Source organism: Nannobrachium achirus, assembly GCF_963921795.1.
Source record: "Nannobrachium achirus genome assembly, chromosome: 3".
Classification (NCBI taxonomy): domain Eukaryota; kingdom Metazoa; phylum Chordata; class Actinopteri; order Myctophiformes; family Myctophidae; genus Nannobrachium; species Nannobrachium achirus.
Window position 1 is genome coordinate 59175389 of NC_137812.1, and position 12862 is coordinate 59188250.

General features: G+C 43.2%; 1 protein-coding gene across 1 annotated transcript; it reads left to right on the forward strand.

Moving 5' to 3' along the window:
- Positions 1–314: 314 nt before the first annotated feature.
- Positions 315–12607, forward strand: clgn (calmegin; the record flags this gene model as incomplete). The annotated part of the gene is made up of 16 exons (XM_080722695.1): positions 315–467; positions 3273–3563; positions 3747–3820; positions 4016–4074; positions 4277–4418; positions 5530–5611; positions 6151–6343; positions 6555–6744; positions 7472–7585; positions 7684–7840; positions 8328–8543; positions 9634–9750; positions 10146–10296; positions 10851–11044; positions 12415–12474; positions 12539–12607. Exons 2-16 carry the CDS (start codon positions 3273–3275, stop codon positions 12605–12607), a joined length of 2109 nt encoding a protein of 702 aa, XP_080578821.1. The 5' UTR covers positions 315–467.
- Positions 12608–12862: the final 255 nt, after the last annotated feature.

Below are 12862 nucleotides of genomic sequence, written 5' to 3' on the forward strand. Positions count from 1 at the left end.
CACCCCCTATGTCATACAGTCTCACACCATCAAAAGAGTAGATGGACAGGCTCGAAAACACTGATGCAACGAGTTTCAAGCTCTGTTTCCTAAACAATCTAGGTTTAGGCAATATCGTTCCAAATGGTAGTTCTAAACCTACAGTATTTTCTTGCCGTTTTACATCCAGCCAAAAAGGACGAAAGGAAACCTCGGTTGCTTATTTTATCTCGCATAATCTGGCAACACTGGCCACAGTGAAGCAAGCAGTTCAGTTCAGTTGTCCACTAGCTGTCATCCACGGCCGTTGGGGGGCTGTGTTACTGTTAGTAGTGTTATATTTATTCATCAGGCCTGGCTTCGGTACCCCAGCGGGACTCACAAGTGTGGGACAGTATCATCAACGTCGGGAAAAGCCCTGGAATATAATTTGCAAAGCGAAGGATCACATATCGCATTAATCTCCCTGCAGTAACGCAACACTCGAGGTTTGTTTGCAATTTGCACGATGCATTTCATTCATTCATTCTCCATCCTTCACCACATATGGATGGCATAACACAGCACCACATTAGCAGTGTTTAGCTAAGTGTGTGTGTGTCTGTCCGTTTTTGTTTTCTGCTTTATCCGCTTTCGGATAAAGCTATTTTGGGGTTTGGTCCAAACATTAAATGATCTCGTTTGTGACCCAGTTATTTATGACGTTTTAAGTTAAAGCCAAGTGTGCTGTTCGTCCCCTTTTGCTAAAGTCCGTTATTTATTTATTTATTTTAGCCTAGAATAAAGATACCAAGGATTCGTCTGTGATGTAACAACAAAGGGTCAACAGAGCTAGCATTGGCGCTTCAGTCTTTTGGGGCCCTTGAACCGAACATTATCTGCTGCATGTCAGTGCATGTCCGTTTCGCTCGACAATATTCTACTGAAAACGCGTATTATTTTTGTCGAACGACTTAGTCGAAAGGGTAGTGTCAGGTGGTGTGTACTGTACGACGTCCATCTATCTTGGACGTATCCAGCCATGAAACTGCAGGATACAAACACACTTCCGCTTCTCTGTGACGTTATTGTCCCATCCCTAGTATATTTAGTTGCTAGCTGTGGCTAACGATAATAGCTAATAATTGCTATGAATGTGCGCGCCATGCAACCGTCCATCAGGCCAGCGGAGCAGGTGTCCGCTTCTCAGAGTCAGCCAGGAGAGAGTTTGGTCAATAATCGTGTTGTACCATGGGCTTTACTGACCTCCGTGAAGTTGACACTCCATATGTTGAAAACATATATAAAAATGGTGTCATTATTTAGTGCTGAATTTGTGCTGAATTGTGCCGTAAATTTTACAATTTGTGCTGCTATCATTATTGAGATATTCTAATCTAAGTTATAGTTTTGCTGAGGCTTGCACCCCCAATTTTTTGGCTCCAAATCGGGAAGAAATGGGCTCAATCTTTAGTGCTGGATGTGCTCATCAATTGTGCTTTTATATATATTTATATATAAATATTTATATGATTATGAATTAGCAGATTTAGCAGCAGTATAGTGATTGCCCACCAGAGGGCGGTGTAGAGCAGCAGCATTTCATTGTAGAAGATGGGAGCAGAACAGTGGTGTTTTGTAGAATATCTCAATAATGATAGCAGCACAAATTATAAAATTGACGGCACAATTCAGCACAAATTCAGCTCTAAAGAATGACACCATTTTTATTATGTTTTCAACATATGGGCCATTATGGGGTGCCAACTTCACAGAGGTGCTTTACTGCCGTCAAATTAAAAACTGGCGATTCCAGTTTGTGTTTAAAATGTTGGGACCATAGGGTTGGGGTTGGGACCAAATAGGCTATATGTTCATTGGTTTTTAAACTGCTCATTTGTGGTTCGCGGACACATTTTTGTGGGTCCGTTATTTTTTTGTTTGTTTTCTACATGTTTTTAATTATTATAATTTCAGAGAAGAAAATTGTTAGACCCTATATTATTTCAAAACATTTTCAACAAATATCTAATTTCTCTTTTTGGGTCATTGAGCTAAAAAGTTTGGGAACCACTAGGCTATGGCCATTGGTTATAATAAGACCATTGCTGCTTGCTGCAGCAGTGTTAACGCGTTGCTATTGCTATGGAGGACATTTGGAAACTTGGCACTGAAGAACTGTATCGCTGGCCCTGGCTTTATAAAGGACGTCCCAAAACGACGGTAGCTTTGCACTGCTCTATTCCGTTGATCCTGTGAGGGGATTATAATTAATAAGAGGATCATGATCTACTAAGAAAAGTACTGTGCAATGTTTTATTGCTTGATGCTTTCCGGCCTGGTTTCTTGTTTGTTTCTTGTGAGATGTGTGACATTATGATAATGTGGTAGTTAAAATTACAAAGACAGATATCTGAATATTGGGCTGGGCAATATGACTTCAAAACAATATCACACTTTTTCAACTTTTTTGCCTTGATTGAGTCGATTATGATTAATGTATACTAGCATATCTACTACACGCTCACAAAGCATTGCAATGCATTGTGAGCGTGCCTTGTAGAGCTGCTATTTTCACTATTATTTCACTATATTATTGGTTAATTGCCCAGTCCTACTGAATATATTTGGGCTAATGTTCATGGCAGTCATTGGGAATAACATCATCTTATTTTAGTTTGTGTACTGATTTCACAGATTGTTTTAATGCATTCATTTACAAAAACAGACAAGCTAGAGGTACATTGTGGGCCTAACTGCATCTGATCATAGGGAGACGTAGTGTAGGCCTGTCTCAATCCTTTATCTAATCATTCTGTTAGATTCTGTCAGAAGCTGAATTGTTACGGAAACCTTAGTTGACATAATGTGAAGATGAAGCTGTGCTCTGCAGACATCAGTCTGACCAACATGCATGTATCTGCACATGACAAATAAAATCTTTGCATCATTTACATCTGACTGATAACCTCTCTCCTTTGGCTTTACACCTTTTTCTCACGTATCTATCCTCACTTCCTGTGTGTACACTTGCTCCTTTTTCCTATTTATATCCTGGTTCTGATCGTCTCTATCATGCCCCCTCCAGTTTATGCTATGAATAATATTGGGTATCTCTCACGCACCTGCCGCCTCTCTCTGTCCCTGTCCCTCTCCCATCCTCCCCACCTCCTGCGCCCCTCCCCCTCTCTTCTGATCGTCATCACAATGGCACCCTCCTGTCACCATCACCGCTCCTATTCCTCATTCCCTTTTTTCACCCTTACACGCCCTCCCCTCATTCCTGTTGTCAACTCTTTCCTCCCCCGGTCCAGATGAAGCTGGTTGGGGGCTGGGTGTGGTGCTTGCTGCTGCTCTTCTCCCTGGCTTTGACAGCAGTGGCAAGCCAGGAACAGGAGCCCAATGCTGAGAGTTTAGACCTGGACCTGGACACTGACGTCGACCTGGAAGAGGAGGACATCATGACGATGATGGAGGAGGATGCGTTGGTAGAGGAGGAGGACGAGGAGGAGGAGGAAGACTCTTTCACGTTAGGAAGCGAGGGTGGAGAGAACAAAAACGGAGAGTCGGGAAAAGACGCGGCTGACACTAATATCTCTTTCCAGGTCAGGAATGGGTCAAGAATGGGGTAGGACTAGGTCACTACGACATTCACACATTACAAGTAGGGCAATATTTATGCTGCCACATAGGTTGGTATTAGAATTGCCTGGTGTACTGTATACATACATACGTATAATCGCCTCCCAACCTGAGGTTTCTTTTCCATCAACTTTGCCTCTCCACAGGTAACATACAAGACCCCAGTTCCCACTGGAGAGGTCCACTTTGTTGAGACCTTTGATGATGGATCATTGGACAAGTATGTCATTCTTTATTTACGCTCGATAAACACCAAAAATGAATTGAAACATTTAATGCATTCCTGTCTCGTGCAGCTTCGGGTGATTGCACTGGATAAACTTGACAAATTACTCTTTGTAATGCAATGGGAGCATTATTTCATGGGACGTCGCAGTAAATGTCATTATGTGCCCTTTTGTTTTGATCTCGTTAGGTGGCAGGTGTCAAAGACGGTGAAGGAGGATGCTGATGATGACATTGCTAAATATGATGGTTTGTTCCCTTTTTGCCCTCTACCCCTTTTAATGTTCAACCATGTACAATCAATGCTTGTACAGTATTTGCACTCAAACAATAGTCAAAAAGTTTATTCTCATCACAGTCGAGGTATTGGCATTGTCGTGTTTGATGTCCTCAGTCGTCATTGTTGTTCTGTGTGCTGACAATCTTTCCTCACCTCTCTGTTGGTCCCCAGGCAAGTGGGCCGTGGAGCAACTGAAGGAGAACAAGGTTCCTGGAGACCAAGGCCTGGTGCTCAAGTCCCGGGCAAAACACCATGCCATCGCCGCCCGCTTGGACAAAACCTTTGTCTTCCAGGATGACCCCTTGGTTGTACAGTGAGTTCATACTAGGGCATTCACCAAATATTTGAATATCAAAGTCACTGTTCGACGTTGTTCACCGAAGTCGAATATTCGCTTTTTTTTTTTCTTTTTATTATTGTTTTCTCTTTAAAAAAGATATAGTTTATAGCTTGGCTAGATAGGAAGTCATAAGAATGAGTTGTCAATGCCCCTGGTGGATGAATTTGTTAATGCTCTTTACCAGGGGTTCTCAAACCTTTTTGGGCCGTGACCCCCAAAATAAACATATTTGAACTGGGGACCCCCCACCCTGACAAGCACTTGGAATTGTAGGTATTACATTTAATGTGACTCGGTTCTGCAGATAAATATTGTGAAAATAGCAGATCTACATGCTCACAACGCCTCGCAACGCAAGGCGTTGTGAGCATGTAGATCGGCTATTTTCACAATGTGCGCCTCTTCCTTACTTAATATTTGACAGTTTGGACAGTCCTGTCGAATATTCGACTATTCGAATACTTTGAGGTCGAATCATTCGAATACTAAAAATCACTATTCGTGAATGCCCTAGTTCATACTACATTATGCATTCATGGTACCTTTTGGATTGCACGTGCTTGTCCATCGTGCACGCCGTGGTCCGCTCGCAACCAAAAGATCCCAGTTTAATCCATGCTAGTGTTGCTGCAGTGAGGAAGTGAATGCAGGGGAGAGTGACACAGGAATGTGTTGTCTCGCCCCCCCAAAAAAGCATTTCCGTTTCCATTTCCAAACCGGAAGCACCGGAAGTTTGATTGTTTTATAAATGGGCGCATACCACATAGGCTCAGTGTAGCCTGACAACGTGTCGCTGGTTCGAGTCCCAGTTCCCGATCAACATTGCTGCGTGTCACTCCCCATCTCTCTCCCCATTTCCTGTCAGTCTACTGTCCTATCAATAAAGGCATGAAAGCCCCAAAACACATCTTAAAAATAAAGAAATGAATGAAATCAAATTAAATTCTCTGGTTTCTCGGGCGTGGCGGCCTGGACCAACAGCTTTTTCTCTGGATTCTCGGGTTGGGGCAGTAAATGAGTTAAATCCATATTTCCTGTAATCTATGTACTGTATCTCATCTGATGACCAGACTTTGTGTCCTAGGTATGAAGTGAATTTCCAGGATGGCATCGACTGTGGTGGAGCATACATCAAACTCCTCTCTGACAGTGGCAGTGTGGATCTGGTTTGTAAGACATTATATTATATGAGGGCCACATAAAGAGTTGAAATCAAGTTGACAGCAGGCAGTGTATATATATTATTAAAAGACCCATTCCATTTAACTTAAAATCCAATTGGCATTGTTGGTGCATCACCTTATGTGCAATACATTTAGGCTACTGTAAGCATCTTTAGCTTCATAGTTACAAAACATAAAATGTGTTTATTTTGGCATCTGTAGTATATAACTAAGGCATACTTTATCTTGATATTGAAGACATGTTTTCTGTGTCACAAATCCCTATATTCAAACTGAAAACTGCATAGAGCCTATAGTGTTTTACTGTCTGACTACAACAAGTTTAATATATCAGATTATTTAGTGAATGGGGAATAGTATATGATTAATAATACATAACCATAGCTGTGTTGACAACATTATGCATTATAATATCCATGTAGCTACAAGTGGACATGGTGAAATCCAAGGTTCTTCTGTACTTTGTGCCAGATAAATACCTTAATAATTAATATCTACATTTTGGTTGTTTGGCACCATAGGAGCAGTTCCAAGACCGTACGCCCTACACCATCATGTTTGGACCTGATAAGTGTGGCGAGGACTACAAGCTGCATTTCATCTTCCGCCATCAGAACCCTCTGAACAAAGATCTGGAGGAAAAGCACGCCAAGAGGGCTGACGTGGATCTCAAGAAGTTCTACACAGACAAGAAGACCCACCTCTACACTCTGGGTAAGAGGTCTAGACTCTAAAGGGTTCTCTTACAACCCAGATTTCTCCACCAAATGAAAAATGAAGCATAAATGAGCATTAAAGTATGTAAATTGTTCAGATGAGCATGTATGTGTAATGAACACTTTCTCCTTTCATCCTGTCCATTCTTTTATTTGAAATTGTACAAATCTGAATAGCTTTGTGTGTGTGTTTCTCTCATTCCTGTCAGTCCTGAGCCCAGACAACAGTTATGAGATGTTCATTGACCAGTCCAGTGTGAGCCGCGGCAGCCTGCTTCATGACGTGGTGCCTCCTGTTAACCCAGCCAAGGAGATAGATGACCCCAATGACTCCAAGCCAGATGACTGGGATGAGAGAGCCAAGGTTCCTGACCCAGAGGCCGTCAAACCGGAGGACTGGTAAGACCATCTACTTTTTAGGCCTTATCCATAATGTTATCCACCTGTTTCCGCGGGAGTTTACTGGAGATTATTTGGACCACACTTCCGGTTTAACAGCAGACAGACATACAAGCTCACGTCGCGTCGCAGATGCAACCCGTTGTGAGCTTGTAAATCACACTGGGCTGCGGCGCCGGAAGCTCGGTACAACGTCTGCGCAATGCACTATGGGGCGTTGGAAACCCGTGGATACAGGGGATAACTTGCAAAAGAGAATAGTCTGCTGTGGGTGACCGTTTTGTGACAGATTGTGTTTAGTGGTAAGTCTAGATTCAACATACTGTATACTTTGCATATTTGAGACCGTATAGGGAGCAAGTTTAGTATAGAAACCTGATGAAACTGAAATGCAGTTGTGTCATGCTACCCTGAAACGTTTACACACACACACACACACACACACACACACACACACACACACACACACACACACACACACACACACACCACCTCCAACAGATGGTGCCAGAGCACCACATGAAGAGAGGCACGGTCCAGTCACTCTCTCTCTGTGTGTGTGCGTGTGTGCGTGCATGCGTGCGAGTTGCCAGATTAAAACTGCCTAATTTGAAATGTCTGTTGTTGCTGCGCGCCCTGATCCGGTCATTTATCGCCCTTATGGTGTCTCACTGGTATATTTACCGTGTTCATGTCATAGTTCTCAAACTCTAGCTGTGTGTTCCAGGGACGAGGAGGAGCCAGCAAAAATTGAGGACCCTGATGCTTTGAAGCCAGAGGGCTGGCAGGATGAGGAAGCTGAATTTGTCGCTGACCCTAGTGCTGATAAACCTGAGGACTGGTAGGGAATAGGGATGTAAAAGAAATATCAATTTGAAGCACAGTGCTACGCATCGGTCCCAATTATCCAACCTCACTGCTCACTCACTCTGCCTGTAGGGACGAGGACATGGATGGAGAATGGGAGGCCCCTCAAATTCCTAATCCAGCCTGTGAGACTGCGCCGGGCTGTGGAGAGTGGAAGCCACCCATGATCAACAACCCCAAGTACAAGGGAAAGTGGAAGGCCCCACTGGTGGACAACCCCATCTATCAGGTAACGGGTATCTTCTGGTTACAGAGTATTGACATGTTCCACAAAATTAACACTTGGACAACGTGCACGTGTACGTTGTGTGCGGGCGATAAGGGAAAATAAGCAGAGATATATCCATGTTTCTGCAGCCAGGATGAATACAATTCAATGGACGCCGGAAGTCTGTGGATGTAGTATTCCGTGACGAATCATGGGAAACTTCGCTCAGTTAACACGTCCCTGAACGTGATAACTGGACCGCGGCACTCCATGGGGGGAATCGTTATCACATTCCCAGATGTTTAGGCATCCCATGTTAAATCTATAATCCTTGCCACACAGAGCTAGATCATTAACCAGGTGGAGCAGAAAAGTAACTCCTTGTGCTTGCTTGCTTTCTCTTCTTTGCTGTCTCTGACTTGTCTCTTCCTCATTGTTTAAATCAATGAAAATGTATCACATTAAATAAACGCTCTTGGCAAAAACATTCATTCCCTCCACCCCACAGGGAGTCTGGAGCCCCCGTAAGATTGACAACCCAGAATACTTTGAGGACCTACAGCCGTTCAGGATGATTCCATTCAATGCCATCGGCCTAGAGCTGTGGTCCATGACCTCTGATATCTACTTTGACAACTTCATCGTCACGTCGCACAAGGAGGTGGCCGACCGCTGGGCCTCTGACAGCTGGGGGCTGAAGAAGCTGGTGGCCAGTGCCAATGAGGTACACTATTAGGATGCACACAACACCATACACTACACTTTTGAGATATCATGCACATTCACGGGTGCTTTATCATCGTCTAGAACAGTGGTTCTCAAACTTGGGGTGGGGTCCCCAAATTATTTTGTGGGGTCCCCAGATGATTAGCTTAATACATGTACATAGTACATGTACTGTATATATTTGTTTCCTCACTCAACGGTAAACAAACCAACACACAGTATAAGTGTATACAGGGTATCTGCACATTTATAAAGTGACAATTTAAGGACTTTCAAGACCGTTTTAATACCAAACTGGCCAAAATGTCAAATATTAATTAAGCAAGAGGCGAACATTGTGAAAATAGCCAATCTACATGCTCACAACTCCTCGCAGTGCGAGGCGTTGTGAGCCTTTTAACACGCGTTGTGAGCCTTTTAACACAAATACAGATAACTAGGGGTGTAACGATATAGTAACTGTATCGAAATATCGTTTTTAACTTAAAAAATCGAAGTAGATCGAAATGAAAACCGCTAAAATCGTATCGTTTTATTTTGTATCGTATCGAATCGGCAGTGCAAAGAATCGATTGTATCGTTACTACCTACTTGTCCATTGTATTTAGTATTTTTAAGAAGAAAAAAATAAAAGGAGGGGTTTAATTACTTTTCCTTTCCATATAGCTACACTGGTCTATCGATAAATGTGTGTAATATCTGTGTTCATGTCAAGGTGCAGGTTTGTCAATATACAATGTCCATGTATTTGGCAGATAATCACTGTGTTTACTTATTTATATCCACAATAATACATGTTTCCCTTAAAAACCTGCAATATCCACACCTTTCACACAGATTTAATTTCTTTGCTAAATAGTTACTGTATCGATTTTAAATAATTAAATCGAATCGTATCGTATCGCCATGAATGAACCAATATCGTCCATGTATCGTATCGTCAGCCATGTATCGTGATATGTATCGAATCGCTATTAAAATGTATCGTTACACCCCTACAGATAACTGATCAACATAGCAGAAGAAAGGGTAAAGAAATGGTTCATGTTGACTATTTGTCTCTCTTCTCTTGCCATCCATCCCTCCAGCCGGGGGTGTTTGCCCAGCTGATGATGGCTGCTGAGGAGAGACCATGGCTCTGGGTGATTTACATACTGACAGTGGGTCTGCCTGTAGGACTGCTTGTGCTCTTCTGTTGGCCAAAGGTACACAAACCAAGGACATTGGAGAGACTGATTCATTTTCACATTTGGCTTTACATTTTGGATTAAGACAGAATCAATCTAAATGGGGGCAAGTAAGTTTGACTTTGGCGGAAAGAGCTCTTCTATGTTTCAAGGTCTCTTAGAGGAACAATGTATTGTTTAAGTCATGCGAAACATAGTTTGCTTTTTAATGTGAGCTGATTTTCATTTTCAAAATTTCAAGTTGACAGTGGAAACATATGCGTACAATTCCTACCCGCCCGGTTTCATCAATGTGAAGCCATTTCTGTCCATATCCTACCTACAGTAGATGCTATCGGCAGCGGCAAAGTTCTGGTCCACAAGCCGCCTGTCACCTACCACTGATCTAAATGTCCTCTTGCTCCCCTTCACAGAAATCCGACGAATATGAGTACAAGAGGGTAGAGCCCCCTCGGGCTCCTGTGGAGGAGGACGAAGAAGAAGAGGAGGAGGAAGAAGAAGAGGAGGAAGGGGTAGAGGAGGAAGAAAAAGCGGCTGATGCCCCTGTGACAGAGACTGCAGGAGGTTAGACAAATAAGCCCCCCTCCCCACACACACATACACACAGTACACACGTCAACTGTGTTTGGTATTTGTGTATACAGCCAAGGCACGAGTTTCCCGTGTTATTTCAGTACCCCCATATTTCCACAGCCCGAGTTTCCCGAGTTTTCCCGAAAAAATAAATAAATCAAAAATGCCTAGGCATGATCGCAATCGTGAAATTGCATGTTTAGCCCCATAACAAACACATCTTTCAAAATGGCAGCCATGTTTGTTTACATTTGAAGACTTTGAAGGCTTCTAGCTCATGAATGCCTGAACGGATTTCCAAGCGGTTTGTTTTGTTTGAAAAAGTACTACACATATGGTGCATAATCTAGGCATGGGTGTGCACTAAAAATTGATCCGTGCACTAGACATTTAGGAACGTGGCAGTGAGGAACTTGGGGGCCATTTTGAAAAGGCAATGAATGAGTTAAAGTTGGAGTGATTTCAGAATGGACATTATGTAAGAGCCATGCTCATTATGCCCCCCCCCCACCTTCTTATCTCTTTCTCTCTTTACCCTCTTGCAGAAGCAAAGGAGAAAGAACAAAAGGAGAACATTACAGAGGAGGTTGGGGATGATCTAGAGGGAGATGAAGGAGAAGAAGACAACGAGGAGGAGGAGGACGAGGAGGTGGTGAAGGAGGAGGAAGACGAAGAGGAGGAGGATGAGGAGGAGGAAGGGGAAGAGAGCAAACCCCATGAGAGAACATCAGAAGATGAGGTCAGTGTTCATCCTTTTAAATAAGTGATGGCTCTCTACTGACTGTATGAACAAATAGATGGGGTTCCTTCCTATAGGCCTACACTGTATAGCAGGGTTCCCCAATTAGTTTTCCCCAAGGGCCGAATTATGTCTAGGGTACCAAGCCGAGGGCCACAACATAGCAGGGGGCGACGGTGGCGTTCCCACTACTCCAGCGACAGTTTTCGTCGTTGTCTCTTCTAGGTGTCGGGAGAAAATCTTATATGTCCAAAACCGTTCGTTTTGAATTTATCATTTTAAAAATGATTTAAACTAGTGAAAACAGCCAATCTACAAGCACACAACGCCTCGCACCGCAAGGCGTTGTGTGCTTGTTGGGGAACCCTGCTGTATAGGAAGCCCAGCTCTTTTGTTCACACATTTTGTTACACACATCTTGTTGAACGCCCAGTTTCATAAGCATCGGGCCACCAACCCTTAGTTCATACAATCTTTATCTCTGGGACCCCAATCCATACTGCATAATTCTCAGTGTTATTTCAACGTTGAGAGTCTGACCAAAACAAGGGTGTTTTCCGTCTTGGTTTCAATTTGGGTATTGTGCTGTGCCTGTGTCACTTATAGGACATCCACACCATTTCCATGTAATGGAAGTTGTGTAACCTTTAGTCAACAATCTTGTTTCATAGGCTTTTATATTTATCCATATCGAATATTAAGGCCTAACATTTATCATTGTTTATGGACGTTAATTATATAGCGATTCATTACCGAGATTGTTTTATCGCCCAGCTCCAAGCCTCTCTCTGTAACACAGGCTGAACCACAGAATGCAAGATAATCATGTTATCATTTATGTTTGAACATAACAGAACAAATTTGTGTATGGCCTACATCTTATGGGCTGGCAATAAAGTGCTTCTGAGTTATCGAAATGAACTGAAAGTCAAAGATTATTGCCAGACCCATGAAATGGGTAGGCCTACATAAGCAAATGTCGGTCCGGGTTTTCTATATAAAGGGTATATATGATGATGACATGATGATGACATGCCTACAAAAGGCATGATGTCATAAATGATGATGACAGACAGGGGGTCTGGCACAACCAGGTTGACCTGGTCTTGTTTATTTGAAATAATGCTTGCACGCATATTCCTAAAGTAACTATTCAATCACATACATTATTATTCTCAGGCTTATTTTCTCTGTTAACCTTTGTTTGTTCAGCTTTATTCAGTAGACAAATGCAGTTTGGATAGCTGCTCTCTGTTAAGTTGTATTGGTAACATTAACGGTGATACAGTTTGGTTTGCAAAAGACAACAATGTGTGTTAACACTACATCTCTTTACTTTATCTCTCTTTGTCTGTCTCACGTACATCCAGCCAAAGGACAGCAGCGACGCCATTGGAGACAGCCACAAACAGGCCGTGAGAAAGAGAAGGGTACGGAAAGACTGAGGATGCGAACCACGCTCTTTCCACCTATTCTCCTCCTCTCTCCCTTCAGCATGCCCTGATGATGACTGAGGAGGTGGAAGGGCTGCCGAGCCTGCCCCTTCGCCTACCTCCGCGCTGAACAAGCATGCATTTCCTCCAGCCAACCGGTAGTCTGCAACAACCATCCACCAACCACAGCACCATATCTGCTGCATCTCTTCTCCATCCACCTCCTCCCATCCCATGTCCCTCTGCTACACTATTCTAGGGTCCATGTTTCCTCTGAGTGACAGGACAGCTTGTGTCATCTCCCCTCCCTCCAGTTCACCCTTTTCCATTCCCTCATCCACAGCCATCGAATGAATGCCCCCCCAATATCTGCCTTTTGGAAATC